The sequence below is a fragment of the Corapipo altera genome, unplaced genomic scaffold (assembly GCF_003945725.1).
Source record: "Corapipo altera isolate COAL_440 unplaced genomic scaffold, ASM394572v1 50, whole genome shotgun sequence".
Taxonomy (NCBI): Eukaryota; Metazoa; Chordata; class Aves; order Passeriformes; family Pipridae; genus Corapipo; species Corapipo altera.
The window spans coordinates 4,878,144-4,905,845 of record NW_020884889.1 but is presented as its reverse complement, the minus strand read 5'-3'; the positions used below and the strand labels follow the sequence as shown (position 1 = coordinate 4,905,845).

General features: G+C 52.7%; 1 protein-coding gene across 1 annotated transcript; it reads right to left on the bottom strand.

Annotated features, from left to right (window-relative positions):
* Window positions 1–1,699: 1,699 nt before the first annotated feature.
* RGMA (repulsive guidance molecule BMP co-receptor a) lies at window positions 1,700–27,359 on the bottom strand. Its single transcript, XM_027644598.1, has 4 exons — window positions 27,066–27,359; window positions 19,517–19,632; window positions 7,103–7,614; window positions 1,700–4,859 (listed from the first exon to the last, which is right to left on the bottom strand). The coding sequence occupies exons 1-4, from the start codon at window positions 27,077–27,079 to the stop codon at window positions 4,164–4,166; spliced, it is 1,338 nt and encodes a 445-aa protein (XP_027500399.1). The 5' UTR covers window positions 27,080–27,359; the 3' UTR covers window positions 1,700–4,163.
* Window positions 27,360–27,702: the final 343 nt, after the last annotated feature.

Genomic DNA, 27,702 nt, shown 5'->3' with positions numbered 1-27,702 from the left:
CTTCCTGGCACAGCTCAGCCCAGCATCCCCCTGCCCACCCATCTCCACAGCACCACACTGAGAACAGTTAAATCCTTCTCAAAGCTGATGGAGAAATGACCCCACATCTCACTGCCAGGCAGGTCCAGTCAGTCCCACAGAAGCATATCATCCATAAGGACGTGGTCCATGCAGTGCCATGGCCATCCCAGAGTGCTGGGCAGGGCTGGGGCTCCAGCTGGGAGCACAGGATGGAGCCATGGTCACTCCTGCTGGCTCACCTTGGCAGGGGGACCCAAGGTGTCTGGCAATGCCGGCACGGGGAGCAGGACCTCCAGCCTTGCCTTGCACCCACCTCAGTGAAGGGATGGGGAGGCTGGGAAGCCCCCCTGCTGTGCTTTATGCCAGAGTGGACCCTCTAGAGGGCAGCCGGTTCCTGGAAGAAAAGCCATTTTTTGGTGAACAACAATACCCTGCGGTTGTGGCTGTTCCCAGACAGGACAGCCGGCTGTGTGGAGCGGCCGCTCACCCTGAGTGCTCAGATGCAAAGCTCAGACCATCTGAGGTAGTGGCCCAAGGCCAGGGGATGGGCAGGCACAGCCACAGTGGGGCTGGAAACCCCTTCCAGATGGCAATCAGTGGCACTTGAGCTGTGGTCCATTGCAGGGCGATGGGATGCGACTCTGGAGCCCCCAGGGGCTGCACTTCACTGTCCATGAAGCACGGTCTGGAGAGCAGTTTGAACCTCCCGAGGTGCCACAGGGCCATTGCTGCCACCACCAGTGTCCCTCCATGGCCTGTGCCTTTCCGGCTCACCTCCTGGGGAAGCTTCAGTGCCATGTGTGGTTAATGAGGATGGGGCATCCTTGTCCCTCGGGGGTCACCATGCCCTCACATCAGCACCTTTGTCCCACCAGGATGTGTGGGTGCTGCCTGCTCGCTGCCCCAGGCTGGAGAGCAAGGGACCATTGAGAGAGACACCTCCCTCTCCCCCCCCAGCCCCTGTGCTCCGGGCACCTTTTAGATGACTTTGCAGATTTGGCTAAACCTGAGCTCTGGTGAAGCTTGTGGCAGAGGGACTGGGTTTGGCTCTTTCAAAAGCTTCTAGTTCTCCAGGGCTCTGAAGGAGTGGGAGGTCAGGTTTCAGATCTCTTGTACTGGGTGTCATTGCATGGATTTGGCCAAATAATGTGTGTTTTGAGTTGGTGCTGGTATTCCACCTGCCCTCAGAATGTCCCTGTCCCCAGTTGCTGTGACAAGAAGTCCTTCAGATTTCAAAAATGGAAAATTTAACAAAAAAAAAATTGCAATTTTGCTTTTCCTCATTAGAGGGCAGCAACAAACCCAAATGGGACAGGAGAGGTGGAATGGAGGAATTACCATTACCAGATGCAGGACACAATCTGCTGGGGTGAGCAGGGGAAGGGTTATGGTACCCACTTGGACTCCATTGCTGCACATCTGCTTTCCCAGCAAGGCAAGGTTCTAATGGTTTATTATCTATATTTTTTCCCCAACCCCCTTTTCATTTTTTTCATTTGGCTGTAGATAAATCAAACCCAGAACAAAATTTGCAGAATGCAGGACAGAAATAAGCTCTCTGAGGGTTAGAGGTGGGAGAGAGATGCCTTGGGAGTGAATGCTGAAATGGGGCAGCCTTCACATCCCACGAGGGGAACAGCGCCAGGCAACGCACTGGGAACAAACCGAGACCCACTCATTTATTGTCAAAAAACCTCAAACTTTACTTGCGTTTCTCTCAATAAATAATTTACAGTATGTACATATGGTGACACTCCCGAGGGTCTCAGCGCAGGGAGGAGGTGGGGGGGACCTTCTCATAATGCCCCCCCTTTGCCTATGTATATTTTTTTCTTTTGTTTCCAAGTATCGGGTCCTTCTTGGCCACACTTCACCTTTAACCAGGACTGGGTCAAACACAACCAAAATAAAGTGCTTCACTGTTTGCTTCTAAAATAGGGATACCCCAACCACCGTATGCCAGAGGCCACCACTGGAGCACCCACCTGGACAGAGGGACTGAGCCATGCCATAACCAGACTTTCCTTGGGTGGAAACCACCCTTAAACCACAGCACATTGTGCCGTGGGGTGATTGTTTTACAGGAAAGGGAGGTCTTAAGGGAATTACTGACCTGTTGGCACACTATGGCTGGGCCAGCTCAGACAGCTTTCAAGCAGCACTGTGTCTTCAGAGGGATGCTGCGCACAGCTGCTATTAGATATGGAGCAACACTGCAAGAAACAAATGTTTCCTCTGACCCAGAGACAAATTCTGGCTTTTAAAATTTGAGGTTTGAATTTCTAGGGAAGATAAAAACTTGGTTTTTTTCTTGAACAAAGGAAATAAAAAGTCCAAATCAGCCTGGCTGAACAATTAGTGCATTGGGAAATTAAACTGTCCTGTGCCATGGTCCAGTGGCTGCTCCCCTCAGAGTCTCCAAACTGTGATATCCTTATTTCAAAATCTCCCTAAACAGAGTATCTGGGGCACCAGCAAACAAAGCAAGGAGCAAAGTAGTAAACACATCTTTTTGTTTCTTTTCTTTCCTTAAACATTTAAAAACCAATTACATCTCTTCATCTGTACAGTCACACGAGATCAATGCCAGGGCTCTATATATTAAAGAGACAATATAAATTACATCCATTGACACAAGTTTGCATTTCTCTGCTGCTTTACAAATGGAGCTCTAGAGCTGTTAGGACACAATGAATAGTCACGCTGAGTATTTACACCAGGCTGCCTCTTGGCACCAGCCAAACCTAGCCTGTTCCCACCTCTTTTGGTGCTATAACTTGTCTCATCATGCCCAGAGACCTCCCTTGAGAGTAAAGAGGTGCCCCCAAGTGTGACACGTGTTTTGGGGCTTGTTTCTGGAAACTTCCCCCTGAGGAAAGGAGGGGAAACCCATCAGGAGGTCTCAAAGGCACAGACCAAAGGTGGTCTTGATTTGTTCATTGAGCAATGGGGTGAACCACAGAGGAACATGGAGAGGAGGAGACGGGCAGCATTACGTGGTGGAGGAGGAGACTATTGATGGTTTTGAGACAGGGAACAGACATTTGGAGGCAGCTGGGGGGGGGTCCTCTGCTGCGTCCCGTCTCCTTGGCTGGATTTCTAACATTGCCCCATTTCTGATTCAAGCCCAGAATGGCTTAAGGTGCAACTGGTCTGCAATGGGGTTGCAAGCCGCGGCCCCAGGATGGGGAGCAGAGCAGAGACCTAGCAGCAAAAAAGGAGTGCCACACTCCTGCTCCACCCAAGGGCCAGGCCAAGCTGGTGAGGGGCTGGAGGGATGTGTGGATTGGGTCTCCCACTGAGCAGCTGCCCTGCTGCCAGTTTTAGGGGACCAGAGAGCAAATGCTGTGAGAAACTCATCCAAGGCTGGGCAGAAGTTGCAGGAACCACTTGAATACTGGCCAGGTTTCTCCCACTGCTATCAAGAGTCCACGGTGGGTCCGGGCAGAGACAAGAGAGACAGGAATAAAACTACTGAGTGAATCAGCCGGATGAACTGGCTGGAACAGGAGATGCCCTTTGTACCACAGCAAATGCAGGCCAAGGCTTGAGGAATGCATCCTCCTTCCACTCAGAAGATGCCTGGCACTAGCAGCCAAGCAAGCGTGGGATCATCCCCCACCACTTTGGCCCTCTGCATCATCTTCTGCAACAACAGGGCTGTGGACAGGACATGCCCAAAAAGCAGAGCCTGGCCATGGCGTTCAGGATGTCCAGCCCTGCTGTGCTGGCCAGGCTTGGCCCTGTCTTGCTGCTCCGTGCCCTCCTCACGGGCTCTGGCCTCCGAAGACAAAGCCACGTTCATGCACGTCAGTGTCACAGTCACCATGTGCATTTTTGGGACCTAGGGGAGCGCTATGAGGAGAGGAGCTACAAGGGTTCCTCAGCACCCACTCTACTGGGAGTAGGAGGAGGGGGGGAGGTGAGGAAGGTCCAGACAAGGTACAGTCCAGCAAAAACTCCTGACTGGTCCCACTGGCAGCACGTTCCTCCCAGGCAAGAGCTGCGAAGGTGGAGGACTTGCAGCCAAGAGAGAGACTGAGGTCTGAGGATAACCTGTGCGGTTTACAGCACCTCCATCTCATCCCTGGTTCCCTCCTGCTCCCCTTTCCCTGCTCTCCATGGTGTGATGGAGCAAACCTCTATAACAAGCACAACCAACTCAAACACAGCAGTGCTACCCAGAGGGTAGGATGTGTTCCTGTGGGAGCCATGTTGCCCGGGGCCAGCTCCCGTGTCCTTTCATAGAGGTGCAGCTTGTCTTTGTTGGAGTGAAGCATCTTCACATCCTCAAAGGCATAGTAAGCAGCCAGCATGAAGTTGACGTCCCCCGTGGTGAGGAGGTCAAAGACGCAGGACTGGAAGTAGAGATCCTCCACGGGCAGCTTTTCCCTGCACTTGGCCGTGGCCGTTTCATAGGTAAAGGCCTCGGGGGGGGCCGGCAGGCTGGGCCCCTTCCTGCGAGCACGACCCTCCGTGGCCTGAGCCGAGTGGATGGTCTGGAAGTCAATCTGCTGGTTGAGTGGACAACCACGGAGGCACAGGTAGAGGCCCTGACTGTCCCGGTCCTCCACGGCGTTCACCACCTCCTCCGGCATGCGCACAGCGAAGGTGAGGTACCGCCCCACCTGCCTCACCACGATGGTGGTGCCGATGTACTTGGCCTGGATCTCGATGTGTTGGCCCGACACCTTCTCGGTGATCTTCAGGCTGTTGGCTCCGTGCTTGTCCCCACCGTTCTTGGAGCCATCGGCGAAGGCAGCGGGGAGCTCGTCCATCTCTGCCTGGTACACTTTCTGATCCACACACTCCTGGAAGCTCTTGAAGATGATGGTGAGCTGTGGGGGAGGAAAGGGACAGGGTTACAACCAGTGATGACCACCTGAGAGGACACAGCCGCCACCAGGAGCGGTGTGGAATGGGGATGAGCTGGATGCTCAGTCTGGATAGGAGAGTGACCTTCAGCTCATGGGCAGGTGCTTCAGGCTTAAAAGCCCCAACTTTAGCCACCCAGACATGGTCATTCTGCTACAGCAAAGGGATATGGACAGGGTGTATGCAGTCAAGACCCAAAGGCTGAACTGAATGCACCACCTGGATCTGCAATGTTATCTCCAAGCCCAACACAGGATCTTCCTTGCAGCTGGAGCTGGGTGGAGTATCCCTACTCCCAGGCCTGTGGTGGCATGCCTGTGCACGCAGCACTGCCTCGCCTCCAGGGCTGCCAGATGGCAGCAGGGGATGAGCCCTGACTCCCTTAGAGGCAGTGGAGCTGCTTCTTTCACTCCCATGACATTTACATCCCAAGGGCTGGACCTCTTCCTTTCCCTGGCCACTCACAGACCAACTGACTCTTCCCCTGTGGGCCTTAGAACGTGTCATGCTCCACCTCAACCACGCAGAACCACACAGGCACACATGTGTTCAGTGTGGTCCCATGGGATGGCCCTTCTAGGGGTGATTTTGTGGTGGCCTTGGCAGTGTTGGGTTAATAGTTGGACTCAATGATCTCAGAGGTCTTTTCAAACCTTAATTAATTCTGTGATTCTATGACACAAACTGAGCCCAACCTCACCCCTGGCTGAGGTCCCTTGCCAGAGGAAGGACCTCACAGCACTTGCTCTTCCCTTGCTGACCTGGCTTTATGGGGCAGACTTGAGGAGAAGGATCAGTAGAGTTTGCATGGGAAGAAGAGCAACTTGCTCTTCTTCCCACACAAACGACGCTTCCTCTTCCACCTCTTGCAGAGTTGCTCTTCTTGCACCTCTGCCTGTGAGGGAGAAGTGGTAAAGGGGATCTCCTTCCTTGTGGTTCTATGGAGGGGCAGACTGAGATCTGGCCAGAGTGGGGCAGGGCTGGAGAAGCGAGCAGAGAACACAAAGAGCCCTATGGGCCAAGTGCTCCCATCCTTTCCAACAGCATAAAGTCCTCCAGCCATGACACAGCAGTGTTCTCCACAGCTCATGCTGCACATCTCATGACTAATACCTCCTCACCACAAGCTCGTGAGGCAGATAAGGAGTGAAAAGGCTCAATTAAGATGGTGATCCTGCGATCCCAGCAGGTCCTTAAGGACCACTTTCCTCAAGCCAGACTTGCAAGCTTCAGCAGGTTTTGATGTCTTTTAGCGAGTAAGGAGTTCAGAGTATCTTTTAGGAGGTTTATCAGGGACAGGTCAAAACCTCAATGCAAGTTCCAGCTCAGGATAAAGAGGTCACATCCAGAGCTGAGAAGCAGCCCATCCTACACATGCTTCTCTCCCAACACACAGGAAGAAGACGTGGAACTCCCAGACGTGGCAGGACAGGACATTCTCCAAAAGCAAGAAGATGCCTCCTGCTGAGCCTCCCTTTTTTTTTTTTTTGGCACAAAAATTGCCCTGTTAGCTTTAGAGCTTGTGCACCACGGGGCAGAACACCAGTTCCTCAGCTCCAGGTCTCTCCTGAAGCTGAGGCCATGCCACACAAGTCCTGCTGTATGACAGCAGCACATTTTCAGTTGGGTTTTCTCATTGCTTGCCTCGTACCTTCAGGATGTTTATTTAGGCTGTCAAAGCACCTCCAGAACAGACTGTTCCCCACAAAATGCCTTGACTTGGCTGCAAACCACAGAGACAATTACAAGCCTGGGCAAAGGGGAAGGCAGCATGAGGAGCTCAGCTCCCTCCAGGCTTTTCCCTGCAAGCTGTTGCCTCCCTGGAGGGCAGTCCTGGGTTTGCCTGGGCCTTGGGTGTCCCCCAAGAAGTACTACCATCATTCCTAGGCTGGCTGTTCAGCAATCTGGAGTTCCAAGGTGGGAGCTCTCTTAATTTGAAATCCCCCACTTGGCCATGATGGCCCCCTGAGCTGCAGCATCCTCAGCCTGCTTACCATGATGGGGCTGGATGCGCTCAAGAAGAAACCACAGGCCATTCAAGGCTGGGGATAAAAGAAGAACGGACATCTCATATTTAGGGACAAACATTCTAATTCAGAGAAGCTCATGCTCCATCTTACACTCCCCAAGGAGAAGTGCAAATGGGGGAAGAGACGGAGGACAGAAAAGCTGTTCAGAAGCCCCTGGGGACGTGTCCAAGGCTCACCTTGCTGGTGGCGGTGGCCGAGGAGCCAGGCAGCACCGGCGTGTTGGTGACCTGGACGTTCAGGTAGTTATTGTCTATGAGCGGCCAAGCCCCTTGCACCTTGCAGGTCTGGAAAGTGTCCGTGAAAGTCCTGAGGTGGGGGTCCCCAAAGAGCCCACAGTGGGTGTAGTTGGGGGTGGCCGAGTGCCTGTGAAAGCTCTTCTCGTAGTGGCAGATTTCGGGGCTGTCGGAGCGCTCCTGGCTGTCCCCGGGGGGCAATGTCCGGAGGCGGGGCTGGGACGTGGGGCCATCCTTGGAGCAGTTGTGCTGCACCATGAGATCGTCTATGCCATGCACGGCGGAGTGGTAGGCCAGGTCTCCCCTGCAGGTGCGGGCGGTGCGGCGGGTGCAGTGCGCGTACGCGCGCAGCGCCGTGCAGAACTCGGGCGCCTCCTCCGCGCCCAGGTGGTGGGACCCTGACGTGGCCGCCCAGAACTCAGAGTTGCACTTGAGGATCTTGCATGAAGACGTCACTGTGGGAGAGGGGAGGAAAGCACACAAGGTGGTCAATGCCCGCCTGTGGGACACCCAGCTCTACCCCCGGCGAGAGGCTGCGTCCTCCTCCCACGGCCCAAACTCATGACACCAGCTCTACCGCGTGATGGGACTCACTCACCAGACGTGACCCTCTCACATGACCCAACTCTCATGCATCAAAGCCAAAGAAACCAACAGAGTCTGCCCCAATTTAAGCCAAAAAGGGAAAGAGCACCCAGTCTTTAGATGAATGCTCCTGGGGGAAAACCATGGCGTGGAAGAATGGGACATATTCATAAGCAGCGATAAGGGAGGACCATTAATGTGCTGTGAAGATGCAATGGGGTTTTTAATGCCTTTTTAGGGTTTGACATTCAAAGCTCTGTGCTGCATGAGGTTCTGGGTGCTGTGTCCAGATTGAGGTCTACCAGCACAAAAATCTGCCTCCCTTCCTTATCCTCCTTCATGGGCATGGGAAGTGGATGTGCCCAGCCACATGCCAGGTTAGAGCAGGACCACGACCCACCCTGCAGCACAGCCAGAGGCCCCCTCACCATCCCCATGGCTGCAGCAGTGACGGGTGCAATACTTGCCCGTGTTCCTGCGCCTCCAGAAAGAAGCAGGAACCAAAAAAACCTCTTTCTTGGCTGCTGTGAGGCTCTGCCCAGCCCTGGGAGCCCATTCCCCACCACGGCCCGCTGAGAGAGAACAAGAGGTGGAGGAGAAAAACCGGCGTGGCAGGTACGGGGATGCCAGTGAGCCCCCGCCTCCCCTTCCCACCCGCCGTGCATCGCCCAGGAGGAGGCGAAGCCAGAGGCTGCAGGGCCTTTGCCAGGCCCAGCTGGAGCCCCAGTGCTTCCTGGCAAGGAGGAGGAAGGCAAAGAAAATTCAGATCCTGTTTTTTTCCCCCTGCAACATCTGCTCCCTGGGGCAGTGTGGCTTCCCTGGAGCAGCCTGGAAAGCAGCTGTGCAAAAAGCACACTGGCCACTGCTGAACTGTCGCAGGCACTGCTCTGCCCCTGCCAATTTGGAGTCTTGCTGGGTGAACCCAGGCTCACACCACTTAAAATTCATGGCATTTTCCTTCCTCTCCTCTTAATGGACCCCCTCGGAGTGCTTGGAAACAGGATGGGCTCAGGCACAAAAGGCAGCAGGAGGAGGAGAAGAAAAGCCCCACCATTTCCAGATGCTATTGTGGTGCCTCTCACAGGCGTACCCATATATTCCTGTCTCGGGGTTTGTTTAGAATGAGCTTGGCAAGGCATATGTGCCAAAAGCATTTCAGATTTGTTTAGAAAGAAAGTTACAAAACCCAGCATTGTTTCAGGGAAAACAGTATGTTTTAGTTTTAAACATCACAGTGATGGAAACCTAAACAGAGTTGGTGCTAGAAAATCAGAAAGGGAGACTGAGACTATAAAACACTGAGCAATTCGGCTGTGAGAAACAAGCCTGTCTCCTCTCTGTTTCCAAGAAGAGTGAAGTGCAAATAGGAAATGGTGACAGGTTCCTCACAGTTTTAAAATTCATGTTTAATAAATTCAGATGCAACAGCACCGAGGACCCGGGAGCTGTTTGGTCTTGGCAGCATCCCATTTAAACCTGTAAGAAACATTGTGGAAAGCCTTTAACTCATCATTGACCAGAGGTGACTCAACAAAATGGTTCTGACCTGGGACACAGGCTCACATTGCTGCTAAGTCTTCTGCATGCATGGGAAACATTTAAAAATATTTATTATTTCATATCCCTGTCTCATTTATTCCAGGCCTGTGGTTTTCCAGGGCTATCACAGTGGAAGGTAGGAGTCAAAACAGCACAAAGGAGTGTGACCAGTGCCACCACTGCTGGTTATCCCAAACCCTTGTGGCATCAGGCAATTAAAGTCATTGCTCCCTAGTAGTTATGTTAATGTACAGCTTGAGGATGCCTTGAGGTTGCATGTGGCAGAAGGCACTGTCACTGCAGACAGACTTGCCAGCACAGCCTCAGGAAGAGCTGGAGGACACATCCCTGGACACACAGGACCCACACACCTCACAGTGCAGTGAGGCACCAGGATGCACTGCACAAAGCATCCCATCCTGTGAGCAGAGTCCAGGCTGCAGTAGTACTCTGGCTGCTCCAGACCTTCAGCTGCTGTGTAGAGGGGAATTTTTTAGCAGGAATAAAGCCACAGCCCCCAGTTCTTTCAGGACTTGCTTCATTCACTTGGATGAGGAGATGCAGGCATGAGCTGCAGAGTGGGCTCTACAAAACAGCTCCCCGACACCCAGTGCAAAACACAGCCCAGCGCTGAGCATCCCTCACTGCCATTCTGCCCAGGGTCACACATGACTTTATAAGGTACTGAATTGAAAAATCCCAACAAAACGGAGGGCAGGGAAGCTCATCTCCTTCCTCCCTGGGCCTGAAGGGGGAGCGTTCTGCTCTGAGATGTTATCGCTCCAGTTTTGGCACTGGTCCCCTTCTCACTGTTTCGCTCAGGGCCCCATATAAGGCCCGATCTCCCAGGCCAGGTGCCACAGGCAGCGCAGGGGCCGCGCACCCTCCCCGTCCACTCATGCCTGGCCTTTCCCATGGACATTTCTCCAACCTCACCAGCAGCCGCCAGGTTTGGTGATTCCCTCACACTGCTGGGCAGGGACCACAGCCAACAAAGGCTGCGGAGGAGAGCAAACACGACCCTTACCCCTCCCGACAAGCCTTGCCTCTCCCCTCTGGCAGCAGCTTTGGCACAGCGGTGCAGGCTCATTTGTACCCAGGCCAAGAAACGATGTTTATTCAATTTCGCATAATCTATTTTCCATCGACTCACAATGGATCTGTTTTTCAACCACAGATGACTTAGCACAGAAACAAACCCCTCTCAAGCAGGAACCCAGCAAGGCTCTCCTGGGATCTGTGAGACATCCCCAGGTCTGGGTGAATTCTTGTTCATGGCAAAGGGTCCTTCATCCCATAGACAGGTGACTTCAACCCCTCCAGCCACCTTCCAAACTCCCCATCGTCTCCTTTCAAGACCTTGGTGGCACTCAAACCAGAGACAAAATTTCCTTTCTAATCTTGAAACCAACGGGTTTGGAAAGTTTAAAGCCAGAGGAAATCACAAAACCACCTGGACTAGGACGGCCACCCCGTGCAGCCCAGTGCCCCCCATTTGTTCAGGTACACCTCCCACGAGGATTCCTGCGGTCTGCGCAGACTGAAAAGCTGCCCAGTTCCTCGCCGGCTGTTTCAGGAGTTTATCACCTTTACAAAACACGGGTCTTGGTTCTAAGTGGATTTTATCTGACTTCATTGTAAGGACATAAAAAGAACCAGCGATTTTCTCCAAAGCAGTAAAAGGTCCGTTAGTAACCAGTGTGTTTCCCACAAAGATATTTACACACTGCAATCAAGTCCCTTGTCAATCCTCCAGATAAGCTAAACGGTTTGCACTTTTAAGTTTTCACTGGAAGGTGTTTGCCCAGCCCCACCATCAGACCTCCCTCCAGCAGCCTTGTTTCCTGCATAACCTACCACACCGACAGGCGATATGGATAAAGGACACACTCACAGCTCTCCCGAGGTTGCCCCTTTCACCGGGACACTGAATTGAGCAGGCACTGAAATGTGACCTTTTCCAGAGCTCCTGGTTTGGAGAGAACTGGTCCTCCATTGAGCAAGCATCCCGTGGACCACCAAACACACACTCAGGCATTTGGGTTATCACACGACCCCAGTCCTGCTGCTCTGCCCTTGTCATCGGTACATTATATTACTCACTGTCAAATTAAGTGTTCAAACATACTAGATACACGCATTTAATTTTAACAGCACTTAATTACCAATGCCACCCTATTTTCCCTTAAGCTGGTGTCAGGTAACCTGGATTTCATTTACCCAAATCACGTTCTTTCAGAAAACTAGCACAAAAATCAACATTTCATCTCTTCTCCTGTAATTTCTCTAACAAAGAGAATTACTGGAAATTAATTTCAGTAAGCAAAAGCCAACTCTTTTAAGACTCTTGATTGCATTTTAACCAGACCTGTTAATTTTAAAGTGTTCACTGCTAAGAGATGTTATTTAATATCTACTAACGGGCTGGAAAGTATTTCATCACCCACATGTGATGCAAATACATCATCCTGCGTTTTTCCAAATACGTGGATTGAAGTGTAGATGTGCAAGCCTCACACATGCAGTAAAAGGCTTTTTCAGAGAACACAGTAAAACGTAATTACCTTTGGCCTCAGATCTGAGCACCCAGACTTAGGCTCCTAAACACATATTTATTTAAGTAATCTAAATAAACATATTTATGCTGACACCTCAATAGGAAAGGCACGATTCTCTGAGGTGCTAAATACCAGCAACATTTGCCAGGAGATGTGGGCTGCTCTGCTCACAGGCGGACAGCAGTCACCACTAGCACCAAAATGACCCCAAAAGAGTTAGAAAAAAATAAATCACATTGCTGCTTAAAACATGGCTGAAGGGATCCCTTCCAGCAAGGTTTCAGGAGCCCAAAGCAAAAAGTGAGGGAATGAACACCAGCCCTTTGCTGGAAGTCTACATGAGCCACCCCAATGGTGGCCATGCTGGTGCCACATCTTGATGCCCAGGAGGGTTGTCAGATCAGATATAAAGAAGACACTTTTTACAATTAGGGTGCTGAAACATTGGCACAGGTTGCCCAGAGAGGTGGTGAGTGCATCATCTGTGGAAATATTCAAGACGTTCCTGCCAGTGGCAGGGGGGGTTGGACAAGGTGACCTTTAAAGGTCCTTTCCAACTCAAACCATTCTGTGATTCTATTTTATGACACGGATCAACCGGCGCCTTGTCACACCAGGGAGAGAAACGAGCCCATCGGTGCCATCGGCAGCCCTGAGGGATGATGGATGGGGTGTCGTGGGCAGGGGCAGCTCTCCCGAAGCCCCACAGGGCACCCTGGAGTGAGGAAGACCCAAGGGCCACCTGACCCAAGCTCGGTGAAAGGATTTGTGCGGGAAGGCAGTGCCGGGCTCTTCCAGCGACCTCCTTTGAACTGTTAATCAAGCACAATCTTGCAGAATAATAGCCTGGTTATTATTGCCTTGTTTGCATAACAAAGAGGCCCAATAAAACTGATTTGACTGTGCTCAGAGGGGGTGTGAAAGATCAGCCCTGAGAAAAGAGCTGCAGGAATGCAGCAAACTGCTCCAAAGCCTCAACCCAGGAAGAAAGACAATGCAATTTGCCATCAAGAAAAGCCCAATAGACCAATAAATTACCCATGTGCAAAGGGATTAGATCAGGTTTCAGTTGCACTGAAGTGGGGGCAGGACCGGGAGGAGGGAACTGAAGGAGAAAAATAAACCTGACTCTTAAAGAGCTCAGGCTCATATTTTGCAAGGGTGTGCGTGGGGAGGTTGGCTCTGTGGGGCCACCTTCCACGCTGGGGCCGGGGTTTTGTGCTCTTTTCCACTGGCAAAAGCAGCACATGCACTAAATCCAGGCAAAGGCTGTACTTGCATACGATAGAGTAACTTCAGATGTACCGGAGAGCACACCTCAATCCTCACAGCCTCGTTTAACCAAATCCTTGTCTTGCTCAAGAGGATGCTGGGGAAAGGAGAAACCAGTTCCTTTAAGTCAAAAGAACGACACAAGATGGAGTTTTCTCGTTTCAACCTGTGTCAATCACTAAAGCATCTGGAGGACCTGCCACGGCCAACTCCCTTTTGTCCTCAGCGCTGAGTTCACGGCCCCCCATCCCTCCTCTCCAGGCGTCGCAGAGACACGGGGCAAGTACAGGCAGGAAACAAGCAGAGTCAGTGTCTTCACCAGCTACAGCACAAACTGTCGGATGCTGCCGAAGGAGCCCTTGATGGCTCCTGTCACTTAGTCAGCTCTTTTGGCTCAGAGAGTCAGCTTACCGCTGACCCAGCATGCTCAGCGGGAGCAAATGCATCTCTCCCCAGCCCCCCCCAGCCAGCCCTGCTCCTCTTCCAGCCTCACCTCGACATCCCCCCGTGCAGGGAGAAGAGTGGGCAGACACCACCGGAAAGGGCATCAGCCATGGGAGGTGGCAGCTAGGGCCATGCTGCTCTGAGAACTACTGGAAAATCTTGGGAAGTTCAGTAGGCACGATGGGCTGAGAGGAGGAATCAGACAAAATGCAGCAATGGGGTCACAGACTTTGCTCTCAAATCTTCCTCCTGCGATTGAGGCCTCAGCACTGCCTTTGCCACAAACACTGAGCTTTCACCTGCTCAGAGGAAGCAGCAGCAGTGGATGGTTCAGAGGATGCAGGTTTTGCTCCACTACGAGCTGGTGGGTGGAGGATGAGGAAGGAGGGAAGCAATGGGGAAGTGATCTCCTGACTCTCCATCTGCAGAAGGGCACTAAAAGTGCTGGCTCTGCACCACAGTGTGCTGCAGGCTGGGAAGCTGTTGTGGAGCTGCACACCTGACTTTCCCAGCTGGAGAGCACCCCAACGTTTTCACAAAGCGTTCTCAAGAGCCAGTAAAACTCCTTGGGGAAGTAGTCCATTTTACAGATGAGGACACAGAGGATGTGAAGGGTTTCACCAAAGATGAGCCCAGTGGGAAGAGAGGTGGATTTGCACTCTCATCCCTGCACGATACATCACCCTCAGCTTCCTCCCCCAGCCACCACCACCCACGTCCCCCTCCCTCTGAAGCAGCAGTACTTGGATAAGGTCACCTCTGCCAGCCACCCCCACTGCTGAGTGCTTCAGGTTTCCAGCAGACATCACTCTCCCCATGCCAAAGCTGTTTTCCCAGGGTGCCTTTGAAGGCACAGCTGCCACCCACCAGCGCCCGGGGCCCCCCAGGTGTGGCAGCGGGTCCCTCACCCTCCTCCCCCTCGCCCAGGCCGCAGTGGGGCTGGCAGGGAAACGCTTTCTGCTCACAGGTGTGGATTCCCTCTAGGAATAATCATCCCTGCCGTGCTCTTGTGAAATTTCAACCCTTCAAACGCAGAGGTAAATGAGATACAAAACGACGAGATGGAGAAAAGCCTGGAGCACATAAATCTGGATGAGGCAAATTTATACAATTAAATGCCTGCCAAAAAATTGCGGCATCTCAATCGGAGGCGTTGGTTTTGTGCAGGGCGTGGGGTGGCAGCTGCCCGGCTGGATGGCAGTGGCCCCATGAGCCCATCAGAAATCCATGTGGACACCTGACTGATGCTGGAGCCACACCCAGGGATGCAGGGGATCTTGTGGATCACTTCCTGCAGGCTGGGCTCCCATCCAGAACCAGACTCCCTCCCCATAACTCATGCCCCACAGAAGCCTCAATATCTGTCCGTCCTTCACAGCCACAGACCTTCAGAAGTTTGTTTATTTTTAAATGCATTTGATTGCTGCCCCTCCTGGGCTCAGGTTTTAATTTTAAGAGAAAAACTTTCTAACTGAATCCACACCCCCAGTCCCGCTGTGCTCCCCCATTCCCATCCCGAGCACAGTGATACTCTCATCGCTGTGAGCTGGCAAAGTCCAGAGTCATGATCCATCCCTAAAATGTCCTGCCACATGTCCTTGTCATCTCAGAAAGGGCCAGCTGGAGTGTGTCACACAGCAAGAGAAAAAGGTAGCTTGTCCAAAACCCAAACCGCCATAGATCATTACTAGTGCTTTGGGGACCAAAGTCAACAGCTGTCCAGGAAGGAGAGGAAACCGAGGGAGGAGAAAATTCTTTGGGCTCAAGTGAAGCTTGCTCTCTGCCTGACCCATAAACCCCTATATGTCAGCGATAGCTCTGCTTGCTGGGAACTGAACGGCCAAGCTCCTGTGGATGATCATGCAGCAGAAAGTGGGACTCGACACCCTTCTGAAGGACCTGCTGTCCCCACAGCTGTGGGACACAAGCCCCCGGCCACCCCACACAGCACAGTCAGACAGAGCGGCTCAGTCTGTGCCTACCAGGGCTGTGTGTGTGTCGGAGCCAGCTTGTTCTCCGCAGTGAGAGCCCGATGACTTCATCAAGGGGATGGCATCTGGTTTTGCAGTTGGCCATAATTCAATTCTCCCCCTTGCTGCAGGAATTTCAGCTGGTGGAGCAGTGATTTACTCAGCCGGGCTGCACTTGAGTGCAAAGCAATCTTGAGGCTACAATCGAACGCCCTGTTATTTTGAGAGCTCACGGACAAGGGAATAAATATCCTCTTCTTTTCATCCCAGTAGCTGCCAAGTGCAGGCTACAGAGCTTTTTAAAGGCATTTAGGAGCTCTCCTCTAACAACTGTGCTCCGGATGCTGTACGTGGCCAAGCAGGGCCCTGCCTGCACAGCTTGCTCCTGATCAGGATGGGATTTACCAGGACAGCCTGAAAAAGGCCAGGGTATCCCTTCACCTGCCCCACCACAGCTGCACCTCCAAGCATCCCCCATGCTCTCCAAAAACCCTTCCCTATCACCCCAGCACACATCATTTCTGGACTGCAGCAGCCCTGAGTTCACCTTGTCCCCCTTCAAACCACTTGGGACCCTGAGGCTTTTTTGGTCCTAGGTTCCCACACTCCCCCTTACTCCAAGTTTGGTGTCTGCTCCAAGAGGAAAAGCAAATCAAACCAAAACACACTCATCCAAATGGACCACAAGCCCTCATCTTTGACCTTCTTCACTGTCCCACTAACACTCATCCCTTGAGAGCAGCAGGGCTTGGCTGTGGGATCCCCTGAGGGACTGATGGGCTGAGGAGGGGCTCACTTGGACCACACACTGCCCTGCCAGAGCCTACAATATTTCATGGGATGTGCCCATTAGGGAGCCAGAAGAGAGACCACAAAACTCATTGTCACTGGGGCCGCAGCCTGGCTCTCCAGGGACAGCAGGTCGGTGCAGAGCCCGAGAGCCCCCAGGTCAGGAAGTTTTTGTGGCTGCCCAGCCCTGTGAGCACTTTCATGTGCACATCCGACTCGGCACAGCTGTCCAGGCCACAGAGAAAGAAACCTCAGCTGCTCCCAGGATAAACCCAGTCATTCTTAATATCACCTTGTTCCCAGTAACCAAGGGCCAGGAATTTAATGATTTTCTGTGGAAAAAAGCAACGTATCCACCTCACCTACTTTAAAAACAAGGTGCCTCCTTCCAGCCCCACGACAAGCCTTTCTGGCAATGGCAAAGAACTCACTGTTCCAAGTACCAGATGAGCTCTGAGCAAGCAACAAAACAGGGAAGCCAAAATATTTCCAGGTTTACGTTTGAATCCCTCCCTTCTTCTCTGCCCTGACAACATCTCGCACTGGCGCCTCCTCCCCTGCCGCCACCTTCCCCAGGTTGGGCTCCCCCTTCACAGCATTGTGGGGGTGTTGCCTCAGCAGCCTCTAAGCCCCTCATCTCAATTTCAGCTTAATGCTGCGATCACCTCCCTGTTACTGAGACAAAAGTCATTTATCAACCCATCCGATCCATCTCCCAGTGGGTTGGATTCTTATCTAGAACCTACCATGTTGCCTGGATGGACCAAGGCTAGAAAATTCCAAATTTTTTTGGAGGCAGGAGTGGCAAGGCTGAAAGCAAACGGGGACAGCCAAAGCTTAGTACGCGGGGGAGAGCAAGACCTGACGCACCTGGAGCAAAACACCCAGGGCCAGATTTTGGAAGTACAAAAGGGTACAAAAGAATTTGCAAGAAAACTCAGCACAACCCGTACTGCGATGCACAGATGGGGGTCAGCTGAGCACTCCAGGAAATCAGGGTCTCAGCTGGGAGGGGAGAGCACCCGTGAGCATCCAACACTGGGACTTGGCACAAGCTCCAAGGAGGGCTTCTGCCAGGAAAACTGTCAGCAGTGGCCTGCTCTGGCCAGACCTCCTTCCCCAGCTGCCCCAGGGTCATCCTGACCCACGCCAGTGCCCCCAGCCCGAGGGCACTCACTGGTGGGGTCCGCCCAGGAGGCAGCAGGGCGAAGCCATCGGTGTGAGAGCAGCACAAGTGGGAATCCAGCCCGGGGTGTGAGTGTGGGGGGGTTTAAGCAAATAAATAAATAGGGTAGGATTCGGCGAGGCACTGATCTGACACGCCGAGCGCCCGCCTGGGCAGCCTCCAGCGGCCCTGCTCACCCAGGGCTCTCAGGAGGGGTGCGAAGCCTCCTTGTTGCTGGGAATCTGTTGGGAACCCACAAATTCCCAGGAAGCGCAGGGAAAAAGGGGCAAAGGACATGTCAAGGAATAAATCCCCCCTTTTTTCCCACCTTCCCACCCCAAAAAGCTTTCAAAAAAGCCCCCAGCGTGCTCCCAGCCCTGGGCACGGGGAGCCCCGTCTCCGCCTGCGCCCCACTCCCGCGGGCTCCGGATCGCCTCGTTCTGCCAGTTCTTTGCACCTTATTTGACTGCTGAAGGGAGAATCAAACAAAGCAGCCAGCCAGATCTCCTATCAAGTTCTTTCTTGCACCGTAAATCTCACAGCCTCGACGCTTTGCAACTCAACCGCTCCGAAAAGGGCGTTAAGCAACACATATGGGAGCAGCTCCAGAGTTTCCAGAAAAAACAGGGGGTTCAGTTTCCAGCCTTGCTGGGAAGTCCCATGGGAGAAGTGAGGTCCAGAGGGCCAGCGCTGGAAAGGTTTTCCTTTCGCCTTCGGAAGAGGGCGAAGAGGGCAAGAGGGGAGGAAGGGCGTAAAGAAAGCAGTTATTTATTTATTTCCTACATGTGTGTGCAAGACTGCTTCACCTACGGTTATGCAAAAGAAAGGCAGAGGCGATTTAAAAATTAATAAATTAAAAAGAATAAAAGGAAAGTTTTACTAAACTAAAAAAAAAGAGAGATGGGGAGATTTAAGCCTTAGAGCTTTTCTTTCTCCCTCCTGCCTTCTCTCCTTTTTTTCCCCCTTGCAAATGAAAAAAAAAAAAAAAGAGGTAAAGAAACTGGAGAGTTTTGGAAGGAACAAATCCGCCTCTGTGGACTGGGTTTCCCCTCCCCCAACAAAAACAAGCACTCAGGGCTTGAAGGAATTTGCAGGCAGAGATCTGCCAAAAACATTGTGAAAAACTATGGGGGATTCATTGGAAACAGATGGCGTTTTCAGCTGTAATTCTGAAATTCTCCCCTTTTCTGACACAATACAAACAGCGGGGCTGGGGCTGGAGGGGGGGCCGAGCCCCGCGGCGGGTGCGAGCGGCCGGCCCGGGGGTGCCGATGCTCGCAGGACCATTTGGTTGCCATCCCGCTCTCGGACAGCACAACAGCTCCCAGCCCAACCGGGGCGAGATTTCCAACCAAATAAAGACGCCGAGACCCCAAACCCCCGGGAGGAGCTGCGGGGAGAAGGGGCGCCCGCTCGGAGCGCCCGCGCATCCTCCGCCCGCCGGCCCAGGTGAGCGCCGGGGGCGCGCTCCTCCTTCTGCGGGGCCCTGCGACCCCCTGCACACCCCACCTTCCCCAAAGCACAAAGACACGACACCCCTGAACCCCTCCGCAACCGTTCCCTGGCTCTGCCCTTCCCGGGGGCGCTCCGAGCGGGGACCCCACTACTCTCAAGGCAGAAATTTGGTGTCGGGGTGCTCAAGTGTGCCGCCCTTCCCCCCCGTGTCCCCCTTCCTTTCACGGCACCCGAGAAGGGGAGAACAAGGTAACCTGGCGCTGTCAGGACTCCCCCCCCCCCCCCCCCCGGCTGCCTTCGCCGCTTTGATTTCCACCATCTCCTTCCTTGTGGGATGAGGAGCGGGGAGACAAAGACGATGAGGTCAAGGAAAAACACCCACCGCAACTGCTCAGGGAAAGGGGAACTGGGGGGGCACGCACCGAATCTGAGCCCCACTTGCTTATTTTAAACATGTGGCAAACTGCTGCGAGGAGAGGGAGAGGGAAAGAGGCCCACGGACAGGGGAACGGGGGCGGCGATCCAAGGGCTGCCAGAAACACAGGGAAGAAGTCTGCAAAATAAAGAGGCTGTTTCTTACCTGAAGGGAAGATGCAGAGAAAGACAGGGAGGATTTGGAAAAGTCCCAGGGCTGTGGATCCTGCCCCTCTCCCCATACCCATCCATCCAGCTCGAGCTTTAACCACTATCCTCTCCCTGGAAGAAGAGTTTAAAAAGGGAAAAAAAAAGGGGGAGAGAAGGGAAGAGAGGAAGAAGGGGGAAAAAAGGGGAAAAAAAAAATCAATCGAAAGAAAGAACTGGGGGAAAAAATGAAATCAAAAGCCCCACATGGCTCCGCGGAGCGCGGCAGGGACGGGCGGCCCCAGCTCCGGGCTCCGCACTGAAAGATTACACAGACTTTTTCTCCTTCTCCTCCTCCTCCTCTCCGTCCCCTCCCATTACAAACCAGCCCAAACCATCAATCATCCCGCTGCCTCCCAATGCCTGCATCCTCCTCGGCGCCTCCTCCTCCGAGCGCGCCCGCCTCCCCGGCCATGCTGCGGGAAGGGGCGGGAGCGGCTGCGGCCATGGGAGTGAGGGAGGGAGCGGGGAAAAAGAGCCGGCGAGACGCAGGCAAGGGGTTTACTGCTGTGGATGGAGCCATCAAACTCTCCCGTGCCCTGTAGGAAGGGGGTGGCGGTGGTCCCACGCAAGATGGGCTGCGGGAAGGGCTCTTGATGTCTCCCCGTCTCCTCCCCACTGTCACGCATCACACCTCGGTGGCAATTTGGGAGAGGGGCTTCCTCCCATCCCGTCGGGTCTCAACACCCACTGTGCCCTCTCTGCCTTTCTCCCATGGGCCTGACAGGAGCGCTTTGGATTGCCCAAAAATTAAGCAATTTGGGGCAAAGGGGCTGTCATACAGCAGAGGGGGAAACTGAGTCAGGGAGTCTCCAGGCAGCTGGTGCGGGGCAGGGATTGATTGTGAGAGCAATGCTGAGGACCCCGGCCTGCTGGGGTATGGACTGCCCCAGCACAAGGAGCTCCTCCATGCCCTCCCAGCCCTTGGGAGGGCAGCGTGGTAGGTGTGAGTGTTTCACAACCGTTCCAGGTCATTCACCTGCACTGGCAGTGGTGAAGTAAGGCCAGGTGACTCACAAACAGCAAGTTTCATAGATCCTTATCATTAGGCTGTCACTCCTTAGATAAGAGAATAACTGTCAGGTACCCCAAATCTAGTTGCTAGCCTGCCAAGGACTGATGGAGTGGACTAACATGTACCTACACTCTCTCAGGACCTCCACCACAATCTCATCTGCACCAACAGCCCACGTATAAAACTGGTTGTTCAGCGTTTGCTGGGGGAAAGTCTCACCAGGTGTGTTGGTAGAATTGTCCTGAGGGTCTCACTCTGTAAGCCCCACTCAGAGACCCTTTGGGCTGCCCCCAGGCAGACAGCAGCCCTAGGAGAACTCTACCTGCTCATGACCCATGTGGACAGAGCAGCAGCTTGGAGCACACAGGCATTTGCCTGCTGGGCTTCCAGATCCTGCTCTTTTCCACCTCCTGCAATGCCACAGTGTAAGGAGGTGAGCAGATTGGATCTTAATGCCCACCAACTCAGGGGTCTGCTCCACCCACGAGAGGCCTAGGCCAGGAGCAAGGCATCCACTTAGTTTGGATCTCTTAAAAATTTCCCTTGAAGGATGTTTTAGCCACAGTGAACTAAGACAACTTCACTTCTGAATGAGGGTGTAGGCTTTAATAACTTCCCTGTTTTGGATCATTAGCCCTCCTTTGATTGATTGCCCCCTTGCCACCCCGATGTTTCATCTCCTTTCTCTTGGGCTTCTTAGACAAAGAATGAAGGGAGGCTGGTTGTTTTACACAACCCTTCTTCCAGTTCTGTAAGACCATGGGTCTTCTCTTTGCAACTTGTTATAGGCTGTAGGCCTGGGATGCTCCTTGACTTTTCTTCTAGTTGTCCTTGGAAACCTCTTCAGTTTCCACCTCACAAACATCCTTAAGGATGATTTTTGGAGTGACAGTAGCTTAAAGTCTCCAACAAGAGTTTGTGATCTCTTCCCTGTCTCGGATCGAATCTGTAATTCAGCTACAACAAATATCCCATGGAAGGAGGAAGAGGAGGTGGGAATAAATATCCAAGAAGCAAAGATATCTATTAACACCTATTTCTCTGTGAGGGGTGTGAGGCCCCTGCCTTCAAATGAAGGAGGAGCTTCTCTGAGGCTTTATCCAGGCTGCAACAGGAATTAAAACACTGAGGCTTTTCCATCTGGGACCCAGATGGGATCCAAAAATCCTGTGGCCTTTCCTGCCTGAGTGGAGATCTGTCTTGGTCCTGCTGGCCCTAGAGCAGTCAGACAGTGTCCACTAAAATCAGAAGGAGCTCTGTGTGCAGAGGAGCTGCCAGAGCGGGCAGAGCTGGGCAGGAGATGAAAGCTGGCAGGCCGGATCCAGACCTGTAGCAGAAGCAGTGTGGGAGGAACACCGACTCGAAGCACCTCTTTGTGGGGGATGTCAAACAGGGGCAAATATGTCCAAACCCTGCCAGCTGCTCCTACCACCCAAGAAGAAATGCCTGCTGATGGGATGTGTAGGCAGCTGGAGCTGGAAGGGGCCTGGGAGGCTGGAAGGAGCCTGGGGGGAGGAGGGAGAGGATCTGTGAGCTAGGGGGAGCCCAGGAAAGGGGGGGAGGTCCAGGGGATGGGGTTTCAGACCCCAAATTCCTTTCTCTTGCTCTCACCCTCGCCTCTTGCAATGTGACTTTTGCTTTTATTTCAAAATGAAAAACATCACTTCTGCTGTTATCCCCACTGATGACATCTAATATGATCTATTTATTTTTAACTCAAGAAAAAAAATCTGAATTATGAACTTCTAAACCCCAGCTGTTAAATAGCTGCTGTGAGGCTGTTTTGATGGTTTGACCTAAAGCACCACTTTGGTATTGCTGTTTTGGGGCAAGCTGACACATTGCAACGATAGCCTGGAATCCAGTTTGAAGCCTCATATTTAAAATAAGACCCTTGATGGAAATTCTGCCTTTGGTGTAGGGAAAACTGCACTGCCATAAAGCAACGGTCGGGTGCCCCTGGCTCCAGTTTGTAAAAATTTCTCCTTGATTTTGCTCCGTTGCATCATGCATTGCAAATGGGATTGCTGTTCTTGGCACCGATCAAAGCAGCGGATTTCGCTGGAGAAAACAACAGATGTGTCCAAACCGTAACTTCAGGGAGGAAAAGGCCCCAAATAAGGTGTGTTTCTGAGATCCTGCTCCCCCTCCTGTGTTTTTCAAATAACCTTCGCCTTTCTGATTAGCTCAATCAAAGACCTGGACTTTAAATTGCCTGCTGAATCACAGGCTGTGTGAAATTCGGATCTCTGCCTTGCTTAATGGGGATATCCAGGCTTGGAAACATGGAGCAACTGTGTTTTCCCTCTTAAATCCCGTCCAGGACTCCCTGTTTAGGCAGCACTGAGCCCAGTGCTCTTTGCAAACAGTGTGTGGGAAACCACCCACCACTAAAACGCAACCACGGCAGAGCACGGCCGTGCAGCGGCTCAGCCCCCGGGCACAGGCACCTCCGCGGTCATCTGCACATTGATCCCTGTGTTTGGTGTCATTGCAGAGGGGTGACTCGCGAATCACAGCCTTCTCCGAGGTTTTTGCAGGATGAGCTGGAAGATTCCCCGTTCCCATGGGACGCTCAGCCGGGATCACCAGCCTGAACTTTACTTTCCTCTGCCCTGCGTCACACCGTGCATGGCTGTGGGATTTAGTGGGGCTGAATGAATGTGTTTGATTTGCACCCAAAGGTTTGCAGATGACAGCTCCCCTTACAGCCTTCCTAATGGAATTATTTACTACCTGTAATTATATGGCTAAAACAGTAAACATGGGTATTTCTGAGGACTGCAAGTAGTAGTTAGAGGAATGGATGTCAAGGCTCCTTGTCTGCTCCTGACTCTCCCATGAACTTTCTGCATGGCCACTTTTCACACCACTATCTCCACACATGTGCCTTTGCCTGCTCTGCCTCAGGACAATAGGACAAGGGGACATGGGCTCAAGCTCTGCCAGGGGAGGTTTAGGTTAGATGTTAGGAAGAAATTCTTTACAGAGAGGGTTATCAGGCATTGGAACGGCCTACCCAGAGAGGTGGTGGATTCACCATCCCTGGAGGTTTTTAAAAAGAGATTGGACGTGGCCCTTAGTGCCATGATATAGTAATTGGAGTTGGATCAGGGGTTGGACTTGATGATCTTGGAGGTCTTTTCCAACCCAATCTATTCTATGATTCTATGATAGGACAAGGTATTCATCTCATGGCCTGTCTGGGATAAGCCATGATCATCCCTGCAAAAATCTAATCCTGAAATGTTCTGCAGTGATATATGTGTGTTTAGGGTAAGCAGCAAAAAGCAAACTGCTCCTTAAAGGAGGAGGAAAGGAAGTTTGGAGTGGAAACCCCCAAGTTTTTGTCTGGAGAAGTTTGACAGCTGATCCCAAAATGTTTGTGGAGGTAAACCCAAACACTTGTGCTCTGAATAGTGCCCTTATTAAAGAAAAAAACCTCTGAACAAGAACCAACAAAACCCAAGCATCTTTATGCAGTAACAGCCACCTCTGATGTCTGCAATAGTGGAAAATGCTGTAGTTAATTTCAAAGACCTTCCTTTTACTCATCACTCCATTTTTTTTATCATTTTACAGTTTCCCTGGCTGAACAAGCAGATGCTCCCCCTGAGCTCTGCACCTCAAAGCTGCTGAATACACATTTAAACCCCCTTCCCTACCAACTAGTTGCCTTTCAGGTAGAGCAGCTGACAGGGAAAGTGCCCTCTCAAGGTCTCCTTAGTGCCATGCAGTGAACTTGGGCAGCAGCTGAAAGGGGAAGGCAGAAGTGATGGCACAGAACTGGGCTCAGAAGACTGACCCACTCTTGCATAGCAAAGTGTAGAGAGGAGTTTGCTGGTTTAGATAATCCCCCTCCCCACAGCTGCCCCTGTGAACGACAGACTCATCAACCTGGCTGTGTAAAAAGATGCCAGTGGGTTGAAGGTGGAATAAAATACAGCTTTGTACCACCAATAAGTAAAATATAAGAATGCTTTGTTGACCCGCATCTTTGCATCTGTAGATTTGCGGATTATCAGCAGCCCCCACTGAAGTTGTGGTGGGCAACCCTCTCTGCTCAAAATGCCTGCCTCAAGCTCACAGCCATAAAAATCACCTCTAAATGCTGAAAACCAGCCAGGCTGGACAAAGGGAAGGGAAGATGGGCTGTCACCCATGACAGAAAGCAAAACAAGCAGTGATATTTTCAGAGTTCATCAAGTCAACTTTTTTTTTTTGACTGGTGACATTCATTCGTGTCTCTCCCCTTCCCTTGCTTGCAAAGCCTGACTCCTACACATGGGAGCATGTAGCCATCCCTTGTTCAGCAGTGTTTGGAGGGCTGGCTGGAATTCACCATCTGTATATTTAGTTCTCTGCAGGGAGCTGGTCTTCCTGGCCCAATCTTCTCTTTGGGGTAAATATCAAGCAATATCTCTTTAGTGTATCTTCTTCACATCTTGGCTCCCCTGTGAAACACATAGAAGATGGGCTGGGAGGTTCCCAAGACCGAGTTCAAATGGACAAATGTTAGCTCAGCAGAAAAGATGGCTAAATCTGAACTGCCAAAAAATGCTCAGAATCACAGAATCACAGAATGGTTTGGGTTGGAAGGGACTTTAAAGATCATCTAGTTCCAGCCCCACTGCCCTGGGCAGGGACACCAAAAGAGTTGCAGAGAGCTGTGTATTTATCAGCAGAGACAGAAGCCAGTCTGTGGAATGGGACAGTCTTTCTCTGCTGCTTTTAAAAGCTCCTGATATATTGAGAAAGTGCAAACATAGCTCTCTAATTCCCCACCTCTGACTGACAGGTCAGCTAAGGACATCTCCTCCATCTCATTTAAAGGTGGGAGATGGCATCAAGTGTTTGCAAATCTACATCTGCAGCCCTTTGAGCAAGGCGTGTTTGAAGAATCCTATGGAAAAAGCTCTGTGAAACCCAACCACCTTTCCCAAGTCCCCTTCTGTCAATTCCTGACAGCAGTGGCCAGAAATACAACCCAACACAGGAAACCTTTCCTGCCCTCTTGGTCATGAAATACTAAGTGACAGTGTCCTCAGCTGATTTAAAACTTTGTCCTGAATATCTGAGAAAGAGACATTCCTTATTATGGGCAGAGGGGAAAAACCCAAACAACTTTTCCAACACTTCTGTAGGATTTTGGCAAACGAAACTGGGAAGTTTTGTGGAGGGGGAACATCTTGGAGGTGGCACCGGGCATCCTCCCGGGTGTGCCCGGCTCGGGGCTTGGGCTGGGGCTGGGCTGGGACTAAGGCTGGGCTGGGACTGCGGTGGACTGGGAATGAGCTGGGCTGGGCTGGGACTGGGGCTGGGACTAAGGCTGGGCTGAGCTGGGGTTAGGCTGGGACTAAGGCTGGGCTGAGCTGGGGTTAGGCTGGGACTAAGGCTGGGACTGGAGCTGGAGCTGAGCTGAGCTGGGACTGGGGGGAACTGGGCTGGGACTGGGCTGGGACTGGGCTGGGCCGGGGCTGTGGCCCCGCTGGGTGGTGCTGTTATCCCTGCGCCGCCTGCGAAAGTATCCAGTTTATAAAATAAATGCAATCCAACGCCGCCTTAAACCACATGACATAACAGCAGCTTGCGAGCTCCCATTAAAATCTCAATTTGGGGAAATTGATTCTACCTCTGAGCAATTGCGATGCAATTACTCCAACAGGCAGCAATCAAGAATCACATCAAAACAACACCAAACTTTCATCTCCTGCCTCGCAACCACCACCACAACAAAAAGCACCTGTCTTGCAAACGCAGCCTGGTTTCCTTAAATATATATAATTTTTAGGAAGGGCAACATGCATGTCCCAGAGTGGCAGTGAGCCCGGACAGGGGCTGCGCTGGCCGGTGCCTCTGAACTGTCCCGGCTGGGGGCTGAATTTTGTCCCCCGTCCCCTGGATGAGGTTTAGTGCAATTTACGGACTCAGGGCATCAGGAACAAACTCTCTCTCCCAGCTCAGCCACGCTCCAGCTGCCCATCCACAGATGTGACCATCCCTGCCATATCCCACATCTGTCCAGCTGTCGCCCTCCCGACCTTCTTCCCCTCGGAGCTGGCAGACCCCCCAGCGCTGTGCAACCAGAGGAGTTCAAGGAAAGCTTTGTGCCCCCGCTCCGGTCTCGATAATCGCGATCATCCCCGGGAAGAGCTATCCAAGGAAAAGGGGGAGATACTGGGGAGGATGTTTTCAGTTCTCATCAGTGGTCTGCAAGGAATTACTCGATTGACTTAGCGCAGCAGGGAGCAGCTTTAGTGGCAACCATCAGAAGGGAGGATAAATGAATAACCGCATGCACGCCAGCTAGCGCCGGGCAGGGAGCGCTGGGCAGGGAAAATGGGAAGAATCGAGGTTCCTTATAAAAAAAAACAGCCGGGGAGGGGGGAGGCAGGCGGGGACCGGGAGCCTCAACAGGTCCGGAGGAGGAAGGGCCATGCAGGGAGCCGGGGACATGCGGCCGGGGGGGCCCCCAGCCCCCCGCCCCGCTTACCTTGGCGGCCGCATCAGCCTCTCCAGCCCCGCGGGGGTCGGTGCAGGCAGCGGCGGCTTTGTTTTTGTTTTTGTTTGTTTTGTTTTGTTTTTCCAGGAGGGTTAAATAAAACAAAAATAAAATAAAATAAAACTAAATAAAGTAAAACCCAAACGAAATAAAATAACAAAAGCCCCCGAGGGTCGGAGCGGGGGTGGCGGGGGTGTGGAGGCCGAGGGGGGCGCGGGCAGCCCCCCGCCCTGCGGGCAGCCCCGGCGGGGTGCAGGCGGCCTCGCTCAGCGGGACGCGGGGAGCCGCATCGCCCTCCCGGAGCATGTGAGAGGCAGCGGAGAAGATAGAGCCAGATAGGGAGGTCCCCTCCCTCCTCCCTCCTTCCCTTCTCCCTCCTCCCTCCTTCCCTCAGCGCACGCTGAGCAGCGTCGCTCGCAAGAAGCGGCGGAGGGAGGGCAGGCGCAGCCCCGGCCACGGGGAGGGCGGGCGGGGGGTCCCCGCCTCAACACCCCCCCGTCCGACCCCCAGAACCTCCTCTCCTTGTGAAGGCAGCCAGGGCTGGGGGAGATGGAGGAGGGCTTGCAGCGTTCATCTCCTCCCGGAGGGGTGGGGATGCTCCACCTGCCACGGGAATGAAGGAAAGGGG